The 24147-nt window shown below is 36.6% G+C and overlaps 1 protein-coding gene across 1 annotated transcript in view; it reads left to right on the forward strand.

Annotated features, from left to right (window-relative positions):
* The window catches only part of LOC105922684 (protocadherin Fat 3), a 160314-nt gene that overhangs the window by 25338 nt on the left and 110829 nt on the right, over positions 1-24147 (forward strand). The window contains exons 8-12 of the mRNA XM_036143069.1: positions 1162-1360; positions 15044-15105; positions 17663-17977; positions 18891-19101; positions 20268-20339. Of these exons, the coding sequence (XP_035998962.1) occupies positions 1162-1360; positions 15044-15105; positions 17663-17977; positions 18891-19101; positions 20268-20339 (859 nt within the window). The remainder of the gene's footprint in view (positions 1-1161; positions 1361-15043; positions 15106-17662; positions 17978-18890; positions 19102-20267; positions 20340-24147) is intronic.

Below are 24147 nucleotides of genomic sequence, written 5' to 3' on the forward strand. Positions count from 1 at the left end.
TTACAATATATTTTGGATTTCTATCCTGGTGAAAGACCCAATGATCACTCATTTTCACTTTGTTTGAAAAGAGTAGCATTTGTTTTACTTAAATGTATTGGTATTTTATGCATTTCACTATTTTAACAAGGCTCTCGGGCCATTGGAAGAAAAACAAGCCCACATCATCACAGATTCCCCACCATACATGAAACTTGCCATGCTGGACCTCTACCTGGGATGATTGCTGACACAAATCTAATATATGAGGTTTGAACAAGTAACTCCTTGCTCGCTGCTAGCAATTTTGCAGTAGTCCGTTGAAAGGGCAGGCTCTTTGGATGTCAGCGACTGTTATTCACAGCTTGTCAACATATAGCTGCCGGATATGCTTTGTATTGCATATTCTTGCCGAACATTGTAGTTGAAGTGAAAGTAACAAAGCAAAAACTATACATGGGTTGCTATTTCCAATAATTGTACAGCTGCCTTTGCCTCTGAATAAAGAGAAACACTCTGCGATATTCTTTGCTTCTGCCTCTGCTACAATACAATTAGTTGTCTCAAAACAAGAATACATCATTTTTAATCCCCCATGCCATGAAGTCAGAAACATATTAAGAAACCGGCAGCCCCTTTTTGCCTTGGGGCATTCACGTGTAGTGATCTGATTGGATGCTTTACTCCTGGCCTTTTCATCACAGACAAAAATTGAGAAATTAATCAGGAGCAGGTGCTTCTCGTTCACCGACTGAACTGTCTTGGCTCTCTGTGCCTCTCAGCAAACGCTCAATCAACTCTCTGTTTGCCATAAATATTACAGATCTATGCTGTTAGGAGGCAAATTAATTCCCTTTGCTTTTAAAGTGTGACGTCTATGACATTTTCTGGTAAATACATTTCCATGTTCTGATTAATAACAGATCAACACAGACCTGGGCTCCTTTGATTAGCAAGCACTCATAAAATCTGCAAATACATTTTCTTCATGGGTTCATGCTGATTCAGAGGGCCATGTTTTATCAACATTGTCAGTTCAGATCACAGCACATCAATTTCCAGCTGAGATATAGTGGATATTGGAAAGGAATATGTGCTTTCACAAGTTCAATACCCAATCTTGATCTTTTTTCTCCTGCCTGTTTCTCCTATTATCAAGATATCTTATTGTTCCTTCATCAGGTTGAAGATGTCAATGACAATGCTCCACTCACCTCAGACCCTATATACCACCCAGTCATCAAGGAGAACTCTCCGAAGGATGTGTCTGTAATTCGTATTCAAGCACAGGACCCTGACCTGACAGCAACACCCACCCGTTTGAGTTACCGCATCTCTGCTGGGAATCCACAGAATTTCTTCTCCATTAACCCAAAAACAGGTAAGGACTCAAATATATACTTTTTACAGTGCAACTGGGTGATTGATTGTAGTGCTGCACAATTTAAGGAAGAGATCTAACTGCAAAACTATGAGTGGAAATTGCAATAACAAAATCGCTTAGGATTAATGTTTATTTTTGGGAGACTTTGATTTTTTTTTACCAATAAACAATATCCATGCCACTCTCCACAATGTTTAGTATGCCGGTGTACAGGTGTCGGGAAGAGTATCCAAAAATTACACTCAACAAGTAAGAGTAACAATACTTCAATACATCTATACTCAAGTAGATCTAAAGTTATCGTCCATAAATTTACTCATGTAAGTGTCAAAAACATTTCTGAGAAAAGGCCACTTAAGTCCTAGGTACTTGAGTGGCACTGTTTAATCGGATTTCATTCGGGAAAATGAGGTAATCATACAGACAAAATGATAAATTATGTGCAGGTGTTGGTGTTTAGAATATTAAAATAAAATAAAAAAATTACAAAAACAAATCACAAATTTGGACATAATAAATGTCCAAATCTCAGTTTTCCACAACATAAAACCTTTGAAACCAATACTAACAGTAGATAATGTATACATGTTAAAACATGACAATATTTACAGTTTTCCGTATGTTCACTTGACCTCCAAATGGCAAGCTTAGCAGCTAGAAAATAACAGAACAAGAAAACATATTTACAAACCTAAACGTCTCACCAGACACATACACTTTTACTGTTTTAGGTGCACTGTTGGTTTGTTTGTCATTCAGCGAAGTAAGTCGAAGTTGGTAGAGTACCCAGAAATTGTGCTCAATATTACTCAGCTCTGTCAGCCACTAAATAAATATATCCGGTGTGGGCAATAAGCAAAGTTAGACTCCATTCAGTTAGACTGATATATATAGATATGCAAAATGTGAAAACATAATGGTTCAAATAACATAACTTACCAAATATTACACCCAAGCAGCTCTTTGCAATTGCAATATTGCACACATTGATGTTGTTTTGTGGATTACGGTTTGTATATACTGTAGCCTACTGCTCTACTTCATTGGATGCCTGGTACAGAGTGGGTGCAGTCTGAGTTCCTTGAGTATATTTTCACAGGCATAATAATAAACAGTTAGTTACATCTTGTAGATTTTAGCTTAGACCAACCAGTATGTCTGTTTTTGAATGAATCATCTGAATAAAAGCAAAAGTGGTTCATGGCATTGACCTGAATATTTTTTTAGTTTATTTTACCAGTAAATGATCACGCTCAGTGCTATGTTTCTCTTTTTAAATCTAACGTTTTACCCCAGAAGTTCTTCTGTCTAAGTATGGTAATATCCCACTTATTAAAATCCCCAAATAATTACATTTTATAAAGAAAGCTCAAGGTTTTAAAACAAGATATTTACCAAACAATATGCCAGGCATTGGAATCTGGTCATTTTTCCCCACAATATGTTCTGATTAGCGATTGGCAAGCTAAAAGACTGAAAAACATTTTTTTCCCTTTTCATTACATGCATCAAAACTAAGCACTCCCACTATTTTCTTGAAAAATGTTATCTGATGCACAAATTGAGGATAGTATTGTAAATCTTTAAATTTCAGTTACATTCAAAACTACCTCTATCAAAGAACTGGGAGAAACATTTTCTTCCGTTTTGTAGTGTGTAACCCTTAGAAAAAAACAAGAACCCTGAATCACTCAAACACTGAATAGCGAGGTCAAGCCTCAAAAGAAAAACAGAAATTGGTTTCGACCAGAAAAAGACTGATAGGTACATCTCTATTTTAAATCATTCTTTATAAACTAATTGTTGGCTTCATGGTAGCTAGACTGTTGGATCTAGCTCTTAGAAAAAATACAGTTTATTTCTGAATCTGTACATTAAAGTAAGTAAAAAAGCCAAATGTAAAAAAAATGAAACAGTTTTCAAATCTTGCAAAGTTTTTCTCATATAATTAGGTATTGTAAAATATAAATTAAATCTGAATCAAATTAAAATTTGTTTGAATTGGTCTATATGACTGAATTGACTTGAGCATTTAAATCTGAATATAAAAGGGATCTGTTTGTGTTGTAAAGAGTGTTGTGAATTTGTTGTGAAACGTTGCTGCAATTAATACAATAAATTTAATTGCACAGCATAATGCAGAAGAGTCATCGCACTTTAATTTGGAAGTCAACCATTGAAGGTGCTGTGCAAATCTCTAGATCCCAATGGGCACCAGTATGTAGGAGACCAAAAAACTGAAAGAAGGTTAAATAGCATGACAGAAGTATGCACTATTTACTTTCCCTAATCCATAGACTGTTTGTCAGTGGTTTCATTTCAAGATTTCTTCATCTCTTTAAGGGTCAGATATAGGTGTTTTAAATTTTTTTTATTTAAGGTGAATTTAATTACCTTAATTAGATTCTACATGCATATTAAACGCTTGTGAAAATGTGGCATGTGTCTGTTGCAAGTACCTCAAGTATCAACTTGAATCAATGTTTAATTTAAAAGCTACCAACAAAAAACACTACTCCTGCAATAATTGTGCCACCTCCTTTGAAAATATTTGGTAACTAATGAAAAAAATAAACCAAGGCTAAAATTACAGGGACTTTAAAAATAACAGATACGGCTTCAGACATAGAATAGAACCAATTACCAATATAGTCACAAAAATCTGTTTTCTAACTGTTTACTTTTATTTATTTATTTATTTTTCCTTTTATTCTGGTCTTTATTCCCTTGTTACACTGTTACTATCTGTGTATAATTTGAATGGAGAAGGAACACCCATTGTCAGGAAAATCATGCTCCAGCATCTCTTTGTTACACACTTGACACTTACGGTTAAGCAATTTGATCACCAGACAAACAAGGCCAACACAGCTATTAGCCTTCATATATAATGAATGTATTCTGCAGCGACAGCATCTTATCAGCTGTGATTCAAACATTGCTTCAATATAATTTAACAGTATTTAATCTCCTGTTTGGCTATGCTGACTGCAAGACAAATAATTTCTCAACTGCCATCCTGGATACTTGACACTGAAGGCTTGCCATACTTTCTTCTTATTTTTTTGGTTAATAATTATCTGACCACTTGTAGGTACGCATTAAGAACTGAAATGTCATTCTCAGATGGTCAGTTGATCGTTTCATTTGAAAAAAAAAAATATAATAAGGAGGTGATCTCAAGACAAAACATTGTATATTCCACACCCTTGATCCCAATATAACATGCAGAGAACTAGAGAGCACCAAAGTGATGTGTATACTATATACTTAGAAGACATGAAAGGACTTGATGTTTTGAAAAATCCCATTCATTTACTCCCGTTTAGACCAAAGAAACACAAGGTTTTCAACATACCAGAACACCTGACAGGAGAGGATTTAGATTTAGGGTTCATTCAGGTCCGTTATGCTTTCTTATCAAGCCTCGTGCTGCTATACCCTCCAGCAGAAATGAAAATTTACAGAACTTCAACCGTTCTGTCAGGATTATTTTAAACTCATAATCTTTTAGGCCAATCGACACTGCCTTAAGCAATATGACTGCAGGTTTTTTTTTTTTTTCTCTTGATATGGTGTCACAGAAGGCTTTACACACTTCTTTTACATTTGCTCTGAAATATGGTTTTGTAGACTCTAGTAATAAGAATCAGAGCAGTTCAGACTGCGTTGGCATTTTGGTTTCCTGACTTCTTTCCAAACTTTTTATGTGACCTCACTGTTCAGATGATTTGTGCAAATTTCCTCCGACATCCGCACATTTCAGATTTCTCATACATATTTTAACAGGCTCACAAAAGATGATTTACACAGCAGCCTGTTAAAATGACATATCATGTCACAGCACTGTGCCTGAACATCCTTTCCAACTTTTAATCTTCTGGGGAAAAAGTCTGAATCACTGTCAGACATCGTTTTTGATTCTCCTACATTTCATAGTTTTGGTATAGAATTACAAAGAAATGTAAATTGTTTGTTCTTTTCAATTACTAATCAATCCATACAGCGCTGTCACTATATTTGTGCAAAACACAAACTATATTAAGGAAAACATCTGATGTATGTCACTTCAAGCTGTCAAATCTGACGTTTAGGGATGCCACTGTGGATTCTAAGCAATGGCTGACATTTATATCAAAGAATGATGCTTTTTTTATAGTAATGTTTTATTCAAATCCCATACCCCAACTCCCACCCAGTATCGTGAGGTCTTTGTTGCTGCCCTAGATTACATTTTAAGTCTTGCAACAAACAACCAAAGGCATTTATCAAGTTTTTTTTTTTCATTTAACTGAAGCATAATTTGCCCTCAGAGAACTATCCATGTAATGATCAAAAACCCACGTCCTATGCGCAACATGCAGCTTGTCAGCTGTCAAGGTGATGTTGAAAAAAGGAAAAGTCCTAATGGTATGTGTAGACATGTTAAAGCTGCAAATCGAAGGTGGTGGCTCCATTTGTCTTTCTCTACTACTGTTTGAAAATGCTTTTGTGCATTATGGCTGTAATATTGACATTATGTAGTGAAGCAGACTGGAGCGGGGTGAGAAGGCTAATATTGATCCCATTAGAGACATTCTGGCTTTCACTCTCTCATTAATATGTAACTTGGACCCAACACAGAGGCATTTTCTTACAGATCGCGTAGCTGTAATAATGAGTCAGTGAGTTTGTTGTGATGTGCCCCTCTGATGCGATTAGTGTTAATGCAGGTGCAACAGCATATCGAATCAATTTGTTATTCGGCAGATTAGAACGCTCACCCAACAGCTGTATCTGTGAATAATGTGTGTCTGTGTGTGTACTTTTGTGCGTGTTTGTCAGAGAGAACGAGACGTAGTGTGACAATTGACTCAATTGATTAATTGTTACATCACTGCGTTAGGAAGGGAGGTTCAGCTGCAAACAGTCAAAAAAACATTATCTCACAACAACACACTCCCGTATGAAAATAGCATTGTCTTTGAGCATGCATACATATCTGCGCTGTCTGTTGGGACTCGGGGGAGCGTTTAGCCATCTGAGCCCTGCTGTCTGTCTTTTTCAGACGACTCAATACCTCCCTAACTTATCTGTTATTCATTACTTAATTAAAACATATCTATAATATTAATGATGTTTTAATACATTTTAATTAACATTCCGGGAAAGTGCTCAGATTAGTTTCAAGCAATAATTCACTTTAAAGGATCGCTACGGCTCCCAGTGGTTTATTGAAAAGCAGTAATTTGTTTCAAAGCTTTTATTTTTTTTATTGTTAGCAAAAGCTGCCATCAGGTTCTTGCTCATTTATATGGATATAATGAAGTGATTGGACTTTGTATGTATTGATTTTAACATTTCTACTGATGAGATGATGTGATTAGATTTTTTTACATGGGTAACTACAGTATATGTTTTTTTTTTTTTTACACCTTTTTGACATTTAAATGTGATTGGTCAGACCGTTTTCAAGTTAAAGGAGTATTCAACCATTGTAATGTGTTTGCCTGATAAAGCTATGCGACTGAAATGTTGTATATTGAACATAGTAACACAAGCAGCAACAAGGGAGAGTTCAAAGTCTGGCCCTTGAGCCACTTGTCAAAATTTTGTGTGGCAGTTTAAGAATGGTACAATTTTGTCCCTCCAACAAATGGAGATGACACAGCTGAACATTTTTTTTTTTTTTAGGATAAGATTTTCAGAGTCAAATTTATCTTCTTAAAAGGAAAATTGTATGGTAAAACACTACATCTTATTCTTTTACCTACCATGTGTTAAGATCCTTAGATGTTTAGGTTTTGATTTTACTTTGTATCTGTGGTTAATATTTTATTTTTTGTTTCTTATGGTCTAATTGGTCTTACCATATGTTGTTCATCTCCCTGAATTCATCACTGTTCTTTGTGCACTTTGATTTATTTCTCTTAGATCTCTGTTAATCTTTTACCCTTCTTTACAGCTTCTTTGAGTTTTAGTTAAGCTTGCTCTGTTAATTAGTCTCCCTCCCTCAGTTTCCCTGCTTCCATTCTGCCTCAGCTGATTCACATAATCCCTTGATTAAATCACTAAATCTTCAACCCAATGTCATTATCCACTCCTCCCTCAGTATTTTTGATCTCTGATTGGCATTGTTTTCTCCTGTATCCTCTTGTGACTGTCTGTTCGACTGCCTGTTTTTCCATTGTTCGTTACACTGTCTGTTCTGCTTGTGCTCCATGTCTCCTATTCTTGTGGATTTCTGTAAGTTTTTCTATTTTATTACTAAAAACATCACCATGCACATCACACATTCCTTTCTGTACTTCGGTCCAATTAAAAACCCACATAACACAACATCCTGTTTTTGTTTTTTTGCTTTCATTTAGTATCATGGTAAGTGGGATCACAAACAAACATTAAGTTTTTGCACAGAAACAGACGTTAACACCCTTTTCCATTAAGCATGGCTAAATACAGTCACAGTTTTTTTTTTAAAAAAAGTTTTGCTTTTGTTTCTGGTAATAGACAAGGATTTTTTTCTGGATCAACACAATTAGGAAATATTTGACGTAAAGTTAGAAAACTGCATGCCTTTGTTTTATTGAGGCAAACATGTGAGATCCTTTTCTGACATACACTATTTGTGTTCTATTTTGTTTTATTATAAAAGTTTTAATTAATGTTGAGCAGTTAAAATTAAATAATTAACAAAACATTTGTTTTTGTCTTCTAACTAAAGAAAATAATACAATTCTAATTATTCCTTTTATTCTTATTTTTAATTTTTTTAGCCTAATTAGTTAATTCACAAGATTACACTGAATAGCCATGGGTTGGAAGCCATCTTTGGCCCACTACTATTTGGCCATGTCACATCTGACCAATATAATTTACTTATATTTCCTGGTATAGAGTCGTCTTGACACAGGAAAGTAGCACTTTTTAAATTCTTTTTTTTTTTTTTTAACGTTCCACCAAATGAAACTTTCCAGCAAACAGTGTTTTAATGCTCCTAGAGTAAAAAGAAAAGCATTACCTCTGCTTTGTAGTAAAATAAGTGCAAGGGCATATACTAAAAATGGATAAATTGCTGGTTGGGATTCTTTGACGAACCTGCAACATTAACCCCGGTAATATTCCAGTCAAGTACTTGCTTTAGACCATCTATGTCCATTAAATGGGCCATTTAATGTGAATAGATGGATGAGACTGTTCTCTTGGGTGCATTTTGGGTTAGACCTATAATTGGGTGTAGCTTTCAGCTTCTTCCTCCAGTATAGAGGACCAAATGCGAGTTGAAGTAGTGGGATAAGGATTGTTTTAAATCTATAAATCAGGAAACTAGGTCTTGTAAACTATGCACCAAGTTTATCCTATTCAAGTCTTCTATGTCAAGTACATAGTTGGCACTTAGTGTCCTTGTCCCTGCCAGGCTGCTTTGAACTGTATAGTAATTAAGACAAATGTATAAAGTTGTGTAGTATCTAAAAGTATGTTGAACATCAGGCCATTTATTTTTTAAATAAATAAAGTAAACATTCCTTTAATGCAGAATATGTTTTGGGCTTTCTCATTTTGTTCTATGTAAAATAATGGAAACTAGTTAGTTAATCTGCTACTGATGGACATGTTAAGCCTCCCATATGAAGAAAAACTCAAGAGAGTTGGCATTAATGCTCTTGTTACAAAGCACTTTGAAAGCCTTGTCTTGTCCACTGAGAAAAACAAACCTAAACACCAACCATAACCATTCTTAATACCGGGGAAAGTTTGACAGGTGACACTTATAGAAAATATTAGAGGTTTTAAAATCTAGACGTCTTGGAAATCTGAAACTGGTTTAAGTTTATGTGTGATTCAATGGTGTTAGATTTTTTTTGGTTGCATTTAAATCTCAGACAAAGATAACCTGAGTAAATATAAAATTGTGTTTTCATGTAATTATTCAAATTTTGGAGGGAAAAAAAAGTCTCCAATCTAGCCAGGCCTTGTGAAAAGGTAATTACTTCCCTTGTTACACCTTGAATTAACTGTGATTACCTACGTATGTTGGCAAGGGGAGTTTAGTTTCACTAGCCTAGTGAGTAACCAGATCTGTAGAATCAAGTAATCACCTATATAGAACTAGACTGACAACATGATAGTGGCTACAATATATCTCAGAAAGTCCCATGTCAAGCCCCAATCAAAAGGTATTCACAAACAAATGAGAAACAATATAATTGACTTCTATCAATTATTCCTTCAGTGTTTGACTGCCATTAACCTTTTACTTTTCCTTAACATGGAATGTACTCCTGGATCAGTGCTTCTTTGTTTTATTTTGCGTGTATACTCTGTCTTCTCAAACACCCAGTCAGTCGTGGCAGATGGCCGTTCACACTGAGCCTGGTTCTGCTGCAGGTTTCTTCCTGTTAAAGGGGAGTATTCCTCTCCACTGTCGCAACATGCATGCTCGGTATGAGATGTTGCTGCAAAGACACCGACACAATGGCATGGACAGTCCATTGGTACTGCATGCTTCTCCAGGTGGAGTAATTGCTGCAAGTCACTGACTTAAGGAAATCTGATGGGTTTTCATTGGATTAAAAAACGTTTTTACCAATTTAAATAATAAATATATCTGTATTGTTCAATAACTCAGATCGATTTATAATGTGTGTACTTGACGTGGATTCTATCAGTGTTTTGATTGAACTGATTTACTCTCACGTACCTTGACGTGTCGTGATTTAGCACTATATGAATTAACAAATTTCAATTTAATTTTACATGCACTGTTTTGTTAACTGAGCAAATGTACTGGTTTCCTAAAGGTAAGGTCCCTGTTTTCATTTTCACACCCTGGCGCTCTGTAGAAAAGCTACCAGTAAATTAACAACAAAGCAACATCCTGCTGACTGCGTTGAGCTGGATTAGGTGGTTAGGACCTGCACTAGAGTCTGACTTGGTTGGCGGCTTTTTATTGTGTTTTTCTGTAGGAATGGCTGATAAACATAATATTTATCAACAACTACAAATGTAAAGAGAGTAGTTTTTCCTCTAATCCTAAACCACAGGATCACACAAACAGCACAAATTTGTACTTAAACGGCATTGATTGTTTCAGTTGTTCAGCCTAAATCATAAACAGGTTAGGAATGTAAAGACTGTATAATATCAAAGGTCCAAGGGAGCAACAATTAGGCATCTCCAAGTTTTGTTCACACACACTTTTCTGAGATAGTTGCGTTCCCAAAACCAAACAAACAAAACCATTTTTGCACATATCAGCTTTGTTTGACTGAATCCCAAAAGAGGCATAGTCTGATTGGTGCTTTGCAGGTACGGTAAATTCAAATGCAGAGAGTATTTCAATTTGAGAAAAACTAAAATGTAGAACAGATTAAAATTAACTTTTTGATTGTTTGAATATTTACTTGTTTGATTGCTTGATCCATTCAATCCTTTAATCATGTTTAGTCAGTCTGTTTAAACAAAAAGGTTGAGCAAAGAGAGTTTTGAGCCAAGTGTGAAGAATCATAGATTGTTTTCTAACCAGAAACTCCTTCCTGTGTAGAACTTTCTCTGAGCATGACACTGAATTCTTCAATATTTCCTAAAATCTTATCAGTGCGTGGTTACTGAGTAAAAGCCACTGCTTCTCTGCTTCACCACATAGTATCAAATGGAACAATAGTTACTGTGACCAACAATTTTGGTTTCATAAGAGTTTAGGACGCATCTCCAGAATTTAAATGTAATAGATTACACTTGCAAAGTGTAATCTATAGTTTAATTAATAATTTGTCTCCAAGTGACCTTTCAGTCCTTGTTGGGTCAGGACTTCTTTCATTGTGGACAGCATCTCTTTGACTTGCTTCAGCCAGCATCTTGACAAGGTTGTTTTTTGTTGCATTACTGAAGGGTTGATTCAGACATTTCACACCCAAACTTCTACTTCCTGAGAAGTATTATGGCTGGATTTGTACTGATGCGTGGGAACTTCATGCATCTAGAAATTGTAACATGAACCAGGCTTGTGGTGCCATATAACTTAAATGTTTTTAATTGACCAATCAAAAGCCAAGCTACTGATTGGTCTACGCTTTAACAGCATAACAATTTTAGTGAAGGTGAACATCTGAATTTGAAGAATGCAATTGTTTTTCAAGACACCCTCTCATTATTCTGGAATTTAGCAAATAAACTAACTGCCATAAATCTGGACAGGTTTATGTGAGAGTGAAGGAAAAAAAATGCTTATCTGTCTGATTATACAGTAAACAGTATCAACTTTATGATCTGGGAGGTATAACTAACCTAATTGTTAAGGGAATCAGAATGAAATTATGGCAAAGAGATTTGCATGAGTGGGAGACGCAATCACTTTGAATTACTTCTCCCCGTTTACAGAGTCAGAAACATTCTGTGTACCATTGTGTAGACAGTTAAACAAATTCTCGCTGATTCATTCGCTTTTGTGAAGCGTTCATAACATTATGAACCCAACTCCTAAACTGTCTGTTAAAGTTCCAAATGGTTTTGAAAAGCTAAGTCTGGGGTGGAACAAAGTAGTGCTTTTCTGCTTGCAAAGTGTCATTTTGATGGCTTTGAGATGCCACAACAATTCCCAAATTGCATTGAAGCTGAACTTTGAATGAGAGCAAAGTGTGTAAATGTGCTGTGACAGTTTACAGTGCTGTCTGTTGGGCTCAGGCTGTGTGATTGACGACGATTCCTTTGGGGTACAAAAAACACAACAGATATGTGTTGACACAGGGTGTTAGAAGGAGCGCTGGTTGTAAAAGCATATATGTTTGCAGAGTGTGGCGATAGAGTCCTGCTGGCTGTGTGCCCTTTAAAACAAGCCTCAGCTGGATATGATTGGTGTTAGATCAGGAAACTAGCACACAATCAGATAATTGACAGACCGCATCTGTTTTATATATTCATACCATTCATGCATCCATTATTTCAGAACAAATGTGCATTATTAGACATTGGGGAGTGTATCTCATGCATTATGATTGCAAGCATAAATATATAACTCCTGCGCAGGATGAATAATTAAAATGCAACAGTAAAAGTACTTTCGAAAATTGAGTTCAGTGACTTTTAGCTACAGAGTTGCAGCATGTTTGAAAATGGAAGCAGCCACTCCTGCTTAAACAACCACAACGCTAGGCTTTGTAGTCCCTGATACTAAAAAGCCAGCCTCTTCATTGTGCTATATTTTTTCGATGTTTTTATGTTACTCTTCATAGAAAGTAATTGAAAGCATAAGTGATCCATAATTTTTAAGACTGTTTTGAACTTTAATCTGTGTACTAATGTTAGGTTGTTAATTGGATCATCACCCTGCTTTCTTTTTTTAATAGTTTTTTTCCCTTGTATGTTTAATTACAATAGAGTGTTGCTTAGCTTCAGATATGCTGTGAGCCGTACATCATTGATTTTCATCAGAGTTGTTAACTCGCCCTGTATTCTGCTGAACAAGCCCCTCCTCCCCTTCTGGTTTCCCCCCTCCTATAGCTTGTGACCGCCGCTCTAGATTTACTCCTAATTTGCTTAATTGAAGTTAGCCTGCGTAGCAAGCCCAAGGTGACACTGCTGATATTTGCGAGCACTGAAACGTGTGAGTGTGTACGTGAACGTGACTTCAGTTCATTCACTGCGTGTTGACTGCACTGTGTTTAAAATGCCCCAAGTAATCCCATTTCGTTTCAATGCTTCATTACGCTGAAACAAAAACACCATCACCATTAAGGCGCATTGACTTTAATCCCTCAGCACAGAAATCCTTAAAAAAATGACAAATTTTGTTTTGTGTAAATTACCAAATGGGTGAAAGGATATAGTCAATATGAACAAATACTTGCATCTAAAATATGGCTATTGTTGAACACATACAGAAAAAGAAATGTACTTCTTGTCCACCATAATAATTGGTTTGTTAGTCAGTAGCTGCCTGTCTGTCTGTAAAATTCTTTAGAATCTTGACTCTGTTGATCTCAGCCCGTTTTATTTCTCTGTTCCTGCATGATTTGAGGAGATATAACTTGTGCTGAGCACAGATGTTACATTAAACTGTGTCATTCAGTGGATGTAACCCCAGTTAGCCCCTTAGTGCCCTACTACTGTGTGCAGGATTTTCTCTACAGCATTATTCCTGGGGTCTAAACTTGGACAAGCATGATTAAAATGGTATTTTCAAACCAGTGGTAAGACGACTCTTTATGCAAACCAAATTTCAGATATGTTTTTATCAGACACCAAAATACTTGCACCATTTTCACACATGCAATACTGGAGAAAACCAGAGTTTACAAATATGTTAAAATTACAAAGCCCTCCTAAGGACAGACCTGCACTTTAAACTGCACAGCAAAGCAGTGTCTTTGCACTGCTGCTTTATTCACACATTTGACTGAAAGATCCTGCATGTATTGAAATTAAAATGCTCCGATATTCAGTTCAGTGTAAAAAAATATTTCAGATTCTTAAATACCAGGGCTATTTGTGACTCGCAGTAAGGATGAGGTATTAAGTATCTCCTGAAATCTGGGAGTTATTGGCACCAAGGTAAATGCAACTAGCTTTAAACCAGGAGGGGATGAATGTCCCAAAAGATCATATATATATATATATATATATATATATATATATATATATATATATATATATATATATATATATATAAAGCCTTATACCCATATATAATTAAGGCCCATATGCATTATAGTGTATGAGCAAAGGTAAATGCAACTAGCTTTAAACCAGGAGGGGATGAATGTCCCAAAAGATCATATCTATCTATCTATCTATCTATCTATCTATCTATCTATCTATCTATCTATCTATCTATCTATCTATCTATCTATCTATCTATCTATCTATCTATCTATCTATCTATCTATCTATCTATCTATCTATCTATCTATCTATCTATCTATCTATCTATCTATCTATCTATCTATCTATCTATCTATCTATCTATCTATCTATCTATCTATCTATCTATCTATATATATATAGATATATATACATATATATATATATATACATACATATACAGGTATATATATATATATATATATATATATATATATATATAAAGCCTTATATGCATATAGGCTTTATAATTAAGGCCCATATGCATCATAGTGTATGAGCCTAAATCAGTGTAATATTCTCCACAGATGATAGGCCTGAAACAGAAAATGTATTTATTTTTAATTTTATTTTTGCATAAAACTATTGCCTTATAATGACTATAAGTAATCTATCAAATGAGAAGAAAAATGGCTTGAAAGTATACCAGAAAAAAATTGCTGAAAATTTAGCATTTTCTAAATTTCACTTCATCTCATTTGCGCTTGTTGACACCATCTAGCTATCTGAATAATCTGCTTCAATACAGCCTTTTATCGGTTGCTTAAATTGCCCTGGTGGCTTGTTGGCTAACCAAGTGACCCTCAGCTGTGCAAAGCTCTGAAACATGTCCCAAATGTAAATGCCTTTGCCAGTGCTGCAGGCTATCATTTTGGAGAGCTTACATAAAAGCTCAAAAATTAATTGCAGCCAATTTCAAAGACCAGTTTCTTCAAAATTTCCAACATAAAAACATACTTTTGAATATTTCAGTCACACACAGGGGAGGCAGCCTAATAATATCATTCACATTCTGCAATAAGTGTTTTATCTTTTTAAAAGCTGCTATTTTATCATTTCCAGGTCTGATTACGACCACTGCGAGGAAACTGGACAGAGAGCATCAGGCAGAGCACTTTTTAGAGGTACAGTAAAAACTGAACCGTGTTTCCAGTTTATTGTATTATTATTTATCCTGCCCTGCCACCTGCCACAGCCCACTATTAACAAAGACAGGATGCAGCACAACCTTGGCAGGTCCTGAAGGCTCCATAAAATGTGATGAATGACTGTAGTTTTGGGCTCCAGGTTTAGGATTTTTTAAAATGTGATCACTCACCATTGGTTATCTTCTCCACTCCAGGATGAAAGCGGAGAGGAGTGCAAGCCGTTCCGTCCAGCATTTTGATAGGTGCAGATACTGGGCATGCAGATAGCTCTGTGATTACCATTTCTGTTGGAGCCGCTGCTCTGCATGCAGATGAACCTGATAATCAGAGCTTCTTGACATTAGAGACATGAGCAAACTTGTTTTTCCTCAGACTTTTCCTACAACTCATCAAATGTTAATGAATCTACAAGCACTTTGCCCTTGTTGGAAATGGAATAAAATAACCTGCAGCTGACCCATAGTTCTGCTGCTTGGTGTCATTGTCATGTGTTTTATGTGTGGGCTTGCCCCTTGAATTGTCTAGACACTTACTGCTTTGATTAGCAGGTGTATTAATTTGGGATCTGGTTTATGGCAATGCACTGCAAGGGGAACACAAACATTAAAACATTATTTACAGGGTATGTATCATTTTTAACATTTTCTTTTCAGTTCTGCACGGGCTTGTTGCTTATGATAGTTATAAATGTTGATGGGAAAAATCAGGAAACACGCATGAAACAAATAAATGCATGAAGACGATGAGGCTGAAAGTTGAAGAAGAGTGACAGCGTTACATTTGCAAGCCTGAACTGTGGCCCCAGCTGTAACACAATGTATAACATAGTCTTCGGCTTGAACATAAAGTTCCTGAAGTAAAGATTTATCTGGTGATTTAGCCAGGGAGAAGGAGGAAGAAGCCAAGAGACCTCTGTGATAACCCCATTTGGCCAGTAATTCACCACAGTGGTGAATGGCTGCTTGTAATAAAAGAATGTAATTGTGAGAAACTTCAATTCTGGTAGATTTTGCAATTTGTGCTCCAGTTTTGACTGATATTGTTTCTCTAAATAGCCATATTTACATATTAACAAGCCATGCAGTTATTGTGTAAGTCCTATTTTCTTAATATAACCAGTCCATGTTTTACTCAGGAAGGTTTAACTGTACAAAAGTAATGAATTGTTGAAAGGTTATTCAGAAGACACCGTCTGTCAGTCCGCTCAAACTCTATGAGTCCATCTGCCGTTAGTTTTTCCACACAATATGTTGTTAGGCCCTAAAAAGCCACCTCAAGCCAACGCTACATATGTGTCGGTTGGAATAGTAGCTGAAATACTCAGATGGCATTTGCAGTCAACCATTTTCTCCTTCATTTGACTCAGACACAAAGAAAATTGCAAAGTGGCAGCTAATGATTGTGGGGAAGAAATGGAAAAGAATGTTGGAAGAGAGGGATTTTTAATGTTTTTAATTACATGATCTGCAGACATCGACAGATGTTTTGTAGTGATAGTGGATACCTAAAAAAAGAACATAAAACCAGTCACAAAAATATTTTTTTATTTAATACCTGACCTACTTTTTGGACATAATCAGAACCTTTGATCGCCTCAAAGATCCGGCTTTTGACTTACTGTTTGAACTATCTTATAAAGCCAAGGCGTAAACGGCGCTGCACCCTCTACCCCATACCAAGATTCCAGCTGTTTTATAACACAGAGGCAAAGCATGTTTCCAGCTGAAAGACTATAGTGGACTATTTCAACAGATCTTTCGTTTCGTGCTTAGATGGTTTCTTTAGAAAGATTAGCAAGTCCTTTTTGTCAAGAAAGCATCCGTGTCTGTTTAGAGAGTCAGACGACGACAGGCTCCCAGACGACGTGGTAACCGATGCGTCGTCATTAATCATAGTGCGCAACTAATTTTGACTCAAAAGGCTGTTTTGTGTCAGGGCAAATGTATTTTAAATTAAGGAATCTTATTAGAAAAACAATGGAAATGCAGAATGAGATTATATATTACATACAATCAAAAACATAGAATATTTCATTAATAATACACCTTTATTTATACAGGTAGTCCCACTGAACAATGAATTCCCATTTACAACAGGGACCTGTGTAGTGAAATGTGGGCTTATCAGACAACACTGACCATGCAATGAGAGCATTTCAAATGAACTGGTACGTTTGGCCTCCGATTTCAGTAGAAATGCCAGCCCATCTGATGCTATCCACTGTTTTCCACTCCACCTCATCTTGCTTGCCTGTAATTAATAGTCTAGTGAGCAGTCAGGCTGGCAACAATGATTTTCACTCTTATCTGATCCAATTGATCAGCGATCAGACCTCTGGCTCTGCTTCAGGCGGATCAATAATACAAAGAGATTTCCCGGGATCTCGGCCCCACGTGGCCCTGCAATCACACAGCACAAGCAATATTTAAGATGTCAATAAATGCGCGTGCGCGCAGAGAAAACCCCGCGCAAATGGCAAAGCGCGTTTTCGACATATAATACATATCTCTTTGCATGTGTGCTGTTTATGCAGGTCACAGTAATCGACGGCCCGGTGACGACCCGCCAGAGCACCGTTTGGGTCATAGTCCACATCGACGATGAAAACGACAACGCACCCACCTTCCCGGAGGTCACTTACCGCATCAGCTTGCCTGAACGGGACCGAAACAAACGGGGCGAACCTGTGTATCGGGTCTTTGCCTACGACCGTGACTTGGGAGCGAATGGGAACATCACCTACAGCATTCTCGATGGGAATGGGGATGAAAAGTTCAGCATTGACCCCAGGACTGGTTTAGTGTCCTCAAAGAAGATGGTCACAGCAGGCAGCTATGACATCCTCACTGTGAGTGCTTCATCATAACCATAAAACACAACAGTCGTTAGCTATATGAGTATGAGTCTATAAATCATACACCTAAATAACAGGCCACAAATATCCCTATTTAAGACAGAGCTGTAAACTCTTGACAAAGAGTCACAAAGCTGCTCCCTTCCCCATTGCTTTACATCTGTGTGATTTTTTTTCTTAAACAGCATGGCAAAGTTGGCAGAAAATAAATATACAAAACTGTATTTTCCATTTTTCAGCTGGCACAAGTCCAGGTATTTCGAGCTTTTCCACACCCAATAAACTCAGCAGTGGCGCTGTAAGACGTGCCGCACAATTCCCTACATCAATTGGTTGTTTCTTGGCACAAAATCACCCTTTTGTTTTGGCCCCTTTTCAAACTTTTCTCATCTCAAACACAAGGTCGAATTCCAGTGGCTGTGGCTGTTGTCTGCGCATGGCTAATTTATTTTTTTTTTTTTTTTTACAACTGATTCACTGATTAGCTACTCACAGCCCTATTGTGCCGTTTGTTGCCGCACTCATCTTTTGTTTCGCACGATGAGAGCTCATGTCTCAGCTGATGAGGTGGCCTCTTTCATTAACACGGCCATCAACACCAAGATTTTCTCTCCTTGAAAACTCTTGAATAAGCATTCTATACAATTTATTAGCATGTGGCACCCAGGCTCTTCAGTTAAATCGAATGATTTATTTTTTATTTTTTAGCTGTATTGACATAAGTTGTGAAAGGTGAAACAAGCGATTTAATAAGGTCTTGCAGGGCCATTAATCACTTTAGGCTATAATTTGTATATTGCTTAGTCTGATGACTTTAACCCTAGATCAAGTGGGAATAAGTGTACCTCCTCTACTTGTAAAATCTTCTGTGGGTTTTTCTGCTTTTTCGAACCTTCTCGTTTCTTAGATAAAAGCTGAGGACAGTGGTGTTCCACTGTTATGGTCTACTGTCAAACTCCATGTCGAATGGATTCGCAAACCTGTCCCCTCGCCCATGCCCCTGCTCTTCACCCAGAGGTCCTACAATTTCTCACTTGCAGAGACAACTGCAGTTGCTCAGCCGGTGGGAGTGGTGGCAATCAGTCAGTCAGCCACGCCTGTCTGGTTTAGTATTGTTGGTGAGTAAAGTAATGAGTTGCTGCACTAAGAAATATGAATGGGTTTTTCAAATCCAAACAAAAAATGGCTTTGATAAAAATCATATTAGACTTGCAAAAACAGGATCAGGATGTAGGATTAGTACTAGGACAACTATTTTCTATACTGATATGTTAATCTTAGGGCTGGACAATAATTCAATAACGATATATATCCATCGATAGACGAGTGATTCAAATTGAAAAAAAAAAAGGAGTCAGTATAAAGTTCAATAGAGGAACAGTTCTCCTTCCTTTTGCATTCTAGCCTTTCATGTAGGTTAATATTACTGTCATTACATCCTCCCAACCAATCACAGCCAATCACAATCGCAGACTCAGGTGAGCTCCGTCACCAACCTTGGTGAGAGTTCAGAGAGCACGTTTTTTTTTTTTTTTTTTTTTTTTTTTAAACTTACAGTTTTGGTAAAAATTAGGTTGAGTAAAGGGTTGTTTGAATTCAGTGACCTTTATTTAAAAAATAAGTCATTAAGCAACATCATAAAATGGCCAGGACTGCACTTAAAATGCATATTTTTAATTTTTGATAATTATCGATATCGATCAGTCTGATTTGTATTTTATCGAAATACTTTTTTTCTATATCGTCCAGCCCTAGTTAATCTTCAGAGGGAAATTTAGTTGTCATGCTTACACATGTTCAAGGAGGGGCAGCACAGAACAAGTAATTTGTCATTTCATATGAAATACATGTAAATCTATATAATTAAACTAAATTATAGTTTATTAAACTAAATTATATATTATTGTCCCCCTATTTTTTTAAAATGATATCAATAAAATAATGTCTCCTAGATGGATAGACGTTTAAAATTGTTTCTCAGAGCAATATAGCAAATATATTTGTTGTGAAGATTGTTTACACAGAATTATAATTATGCAAGTCAGCATTATGCATCTTTTTGTTTTAGAAACCTCAAAATCTTGATATTTTTCTTCCAAATGTATATACATCAATTTATGGTATGTACAAACACACCTATTTAAAAAAAAAAAAAAAAAAAAAAAAAAGTTTAGAGCCTAACTTTGCAACACTCAATGTGGATGATTTAGAGCTCTAAAGACAAAAGTAAAACTGGACTTCATAAATATTGATCATCTCATGTTTCTCTTTGCCTTCTCTTAAGGCGGCCGGCTTGCCAGAGAAATGTTCTACATTCCACAGAATGAGTGCGGACGAAACTGCTCTCTCGACACAGGTCTGGTCCACATTAATTTTGCTATGTATCGCTTCACTAAATGCCTCAGGTGTGAAGGAGTTCAAAGATTCAGGAAGTGTAGCACACAACACAAGGACTTTGTTTGGCTGAGGGCAGTGTTGATTGATCTGAGTTTGAGAAAGGATTCTCATTCTCGAACAGCACCAGTTTGTTTTCTCTGACCCGGCTGGGGAGGTTTATTTCATTAGTTCAGCTGCAATGCCCCTGCTTCACTGAATAAATGTGGATGTGTTGTGATACAGTGTGCTTTTAACTGCTTTGCTTCCTACTTCCATGAAAATAATCTAGATCAAAGTGTGTTTTTACAAAGTGCTTGGAAGCGCCCCATAGGATATTTCTGTGATTTTAGTATGAACCATAAGCAGCCAGGATTACAAACTTTTTATGGATGATGAAATAAATAGAAAATGTTATATCGTGTATGAACCTTGAGAAGATCTTGATTCAGATTAGCAAATGATACTTAAATTCCTTGAGGTTCATATGTTATGTCCACATTAAAACATTATTGCTTACTGTCTTAAGTCATAATCTGGCACACAATTTTTTTAATACCAAAACTGCCATAATAACTCGGAACAAGATAATATCTACTTAGAAATGAAATTTAAAACGGGGATGGCAACGGTGCTCTCAAAACATAGATGCCTCAGTAAAAAATTGGATGGGCATAGGTTTGCGGTTACTATATATATATATATATATATATATATATATATATATATATATATATATATATATATTGTTCTAGTTGTTTTATTAAGAATTTTTTGTTTACACACAAACAGTGCTAAAGAAAATTAAAGGAACATGCTAAGAGAACATTAGATCTCTTCATACTGATATAGGATGGGTAGTGTGTTCGAAAAAACAGGACGTCACATCATTTGATGAAAATGATCAACCGAGAGAGGCTCAGAACCTGAGCAATCGAGCGCTTGATTACTCTGGCTTTCTCAAGGACCCGGATGTCTGACTCAGATAAACTGAATTTAAGAACTGAAGTTGAATTGTAGAACTGAAAGTGAGTGGTGATAACTGAAACAAAGTAGGTGTTTGAGAGCTGAATTTTCATTAGGATGAAATACAGCATCAATGCAAAGAAATTCAGTTCCAATTTACTGACAATCATTTCCAAACCAATGCATTGGACTTCAAATTACACTAATGTAGATTCAGTTTTTAAAAGCATTTATTCAAGTTGAACAATTCAGATTCAATCTGAGCAATGCAAATCCAAAGACAACGCATTCAAATTTAGTTTCTGATGGCACAAGCTTCTGCCCATACCAAAGTCACAGAGCAAGTTAAATTAAAAAACTGATGCGGCAGGCTAGTCCAGATTGCTGAAATGTCAGTGCAGCAACTCCAAATGGTACTCCGTAGTTTGTATGTCATCCGCATGCTTTCATGCAAGCCTGACAACGTCGGGTCTGCTCCACGTGAGATGATGGATGGTGGCCTGGGGTTATCTCCTCCCAGAACCTAACCAGGTATCACTGAGCTCCTGGACAGTCTGAGGTGCATCCTGGTGCCATCGAATGGACCTAAACATGACATCCCAGAGATGTTCCATTGGATTTAGGACAGGGGAGCATGGAGGACGATCAATGGTATAAATTCATTCACCTTCCAGGAGCTGGCTTCCTACTCCTGTCACTGGTGATGCTATCATGCACCAGGAGGAACCCAGGACCCACAGCACCAGCAAAGAGTCTAAGGATTGCATGGCTGTTAGGGTGCCATAGTTTATTCTGTGCAGGTCTGTTTGTCCATCCATAGATATTCCTCCCCAGGCCAACACACACCCACCGCCAAAGGGATAATTGTGAGATCAATCATACTGAACAATGTTGCAGGTAGCATAACGTTCACCACAGCTTCTTCAGACCCTTTTACGTCTGTCACAAGAGCTCAGAGTGAATCTTCTCTCCTCTTTGAAAAGAAGAGGGGGGCAGTGCCTAACATGCCGATTCAGGTAATCTCTGGCAAATGCCCTGTCCACCTCACCAAGGGTAACTGCCTCTCTCCGGGGCTCTCCTTTATGGTCTGGAGGCCTTGATGGGAGACACAGCAGACCTTCTGGCAATAACACCTATTGATGTGCCATCCTGGTGGAGTTGGACTTCCTGTGCAAACTCTGTACGGTCCAGGTCCCTGGTCAAATGCAAAATTACTGAAAAAGTAAAAAGAAAATGCGGAGGGAAAAAAAAATTGGCCTCCACCTTCAAGAGCGTTCCTGTTTCAGGGGTCATCTCATTGTTGCCCTTTAGTTCAGCTATTGTTAAATTCATTAGCACCAAAAAAGCTGAGATTAATTAACAACCCCCTCTGACCAGAGCAATACTCCAGAAGTAATATATACATATTTATGCAGTTCCAAGAGATACAATTAGTCATATATCAATGTTATAACATTCGGTTCCTATGTACTATTTTTTTTTAATATTCACAGCCAGTCAGGAATGTACTTACAGTATCCTCAACGCCTAAACCCCTGGTATCAAATTAAGCAAGCTCATCTTTTATTCCAGTAGTTTGATCTTACTCTACAAAAAAAAGAAATAGACAATTTTTCATTTTCTCTAAAGGAAAATGAGAGAGAGCGAGAGAGAGATAGAAAGAGAGAGAGAGAGGGGGGGGGGGGGGGGGGTAGAACAGGATTGAACAGATTCATTTTAAAACTTTTCCTACAGTGGAGATCTCAGTGCATCAGCAGCGACTAGAATAAGCCATGGATGATGACAAAAATATAGCAAATTGCACAATATCTTGTGTTTCGGAAGCAAAAACACAAAACGTTAAAGCATATCAAATATTGTTTTTAAAAAATTGCACTGAAATTAAAATTTAAAGTTGCTGTGGCCTGTATTGACATTGCTGCTCATGTACACTCTGTAATACCCAGCAAACCAGGCGGTGACAAAATCCCCTTAGCAATAGTGGTAAAGCACGAAACGCCAATGCAAAATAAATAAACAAATAAATAAATAATAATAATCATAGTTTTAGGAAAGCTGTAGTAGTAACCAGCTAATCCTTTGATACTGTACTGTACAGAATCTCTGTGTGCATTAATAGATGAACCCACTTTAACACGACAAATGGAAAATCTGGCCTATTTTCTGACTAATTTACCTAGTATTTCAGCATTTGGCAGAAACCATAGACTCTAAATGTAGCTGTGACCTTTCAGCCCAAGATGGCCAGGTGATCATTAAATAAAGAAAAAGAACACAAAATATGAAACTGTGAAAATCTGTACTTATGCAGTGGCATAATACAAATTTAACACTCCTCATCCCAATACATATTCACAATGAAGAACCAGTGCGCCCACTTCATATACCTGACAGAACATGATCTTTCCAAGAGATGCTACACTAGTTCAAATAAAAAGTGTTTTTTTAAAACGAGTGAGTTTAAATTAGGAGATATTTTCTTTTTACTGAATTATGAAAATCAACACATTAGTAATTGAAGGTTCAAATACTATTTTTCTTCGCTAAATAAATGTAAGCGAATGAAGAGTTTTCTAACGTTTTTAGTGTGAGATACAGTAATGCTGTAGAGGAAAAAAAAGAGGAATTCATTTCAAGGCTTTTTACACATCTTTACCAGGCGTGCCGATAAATATGGAGGATGAATTAGTAATATCTGTTCCTTTTATTCTATTCTGACTGTGACCAGAGATATTGATTAAAAAAATATTTTTTTTTTTTGTAAGTTTGCAACTAAAGTGTGAAATATGAAATAATAGAAACTCAATATCTTTGCTCATCTAAGT

This window comes from Fundulus heteroclitus, chromosome 11 (genome assembly GCF_011125445.2).
Source record: "Fundulus heteroclitus isolate FHET01 chromosome 11, MU-UCD_Fhet_4.1, whole genome shotgun sequence".
NCBI classification, from domain to species: domain Eukaryota; kingdom Metazoa; phylum Chordata; class Actinopteri; order Cyprinodontiformes; family Fundulidae; genus Fundulus; species Fundulus heteroclitus.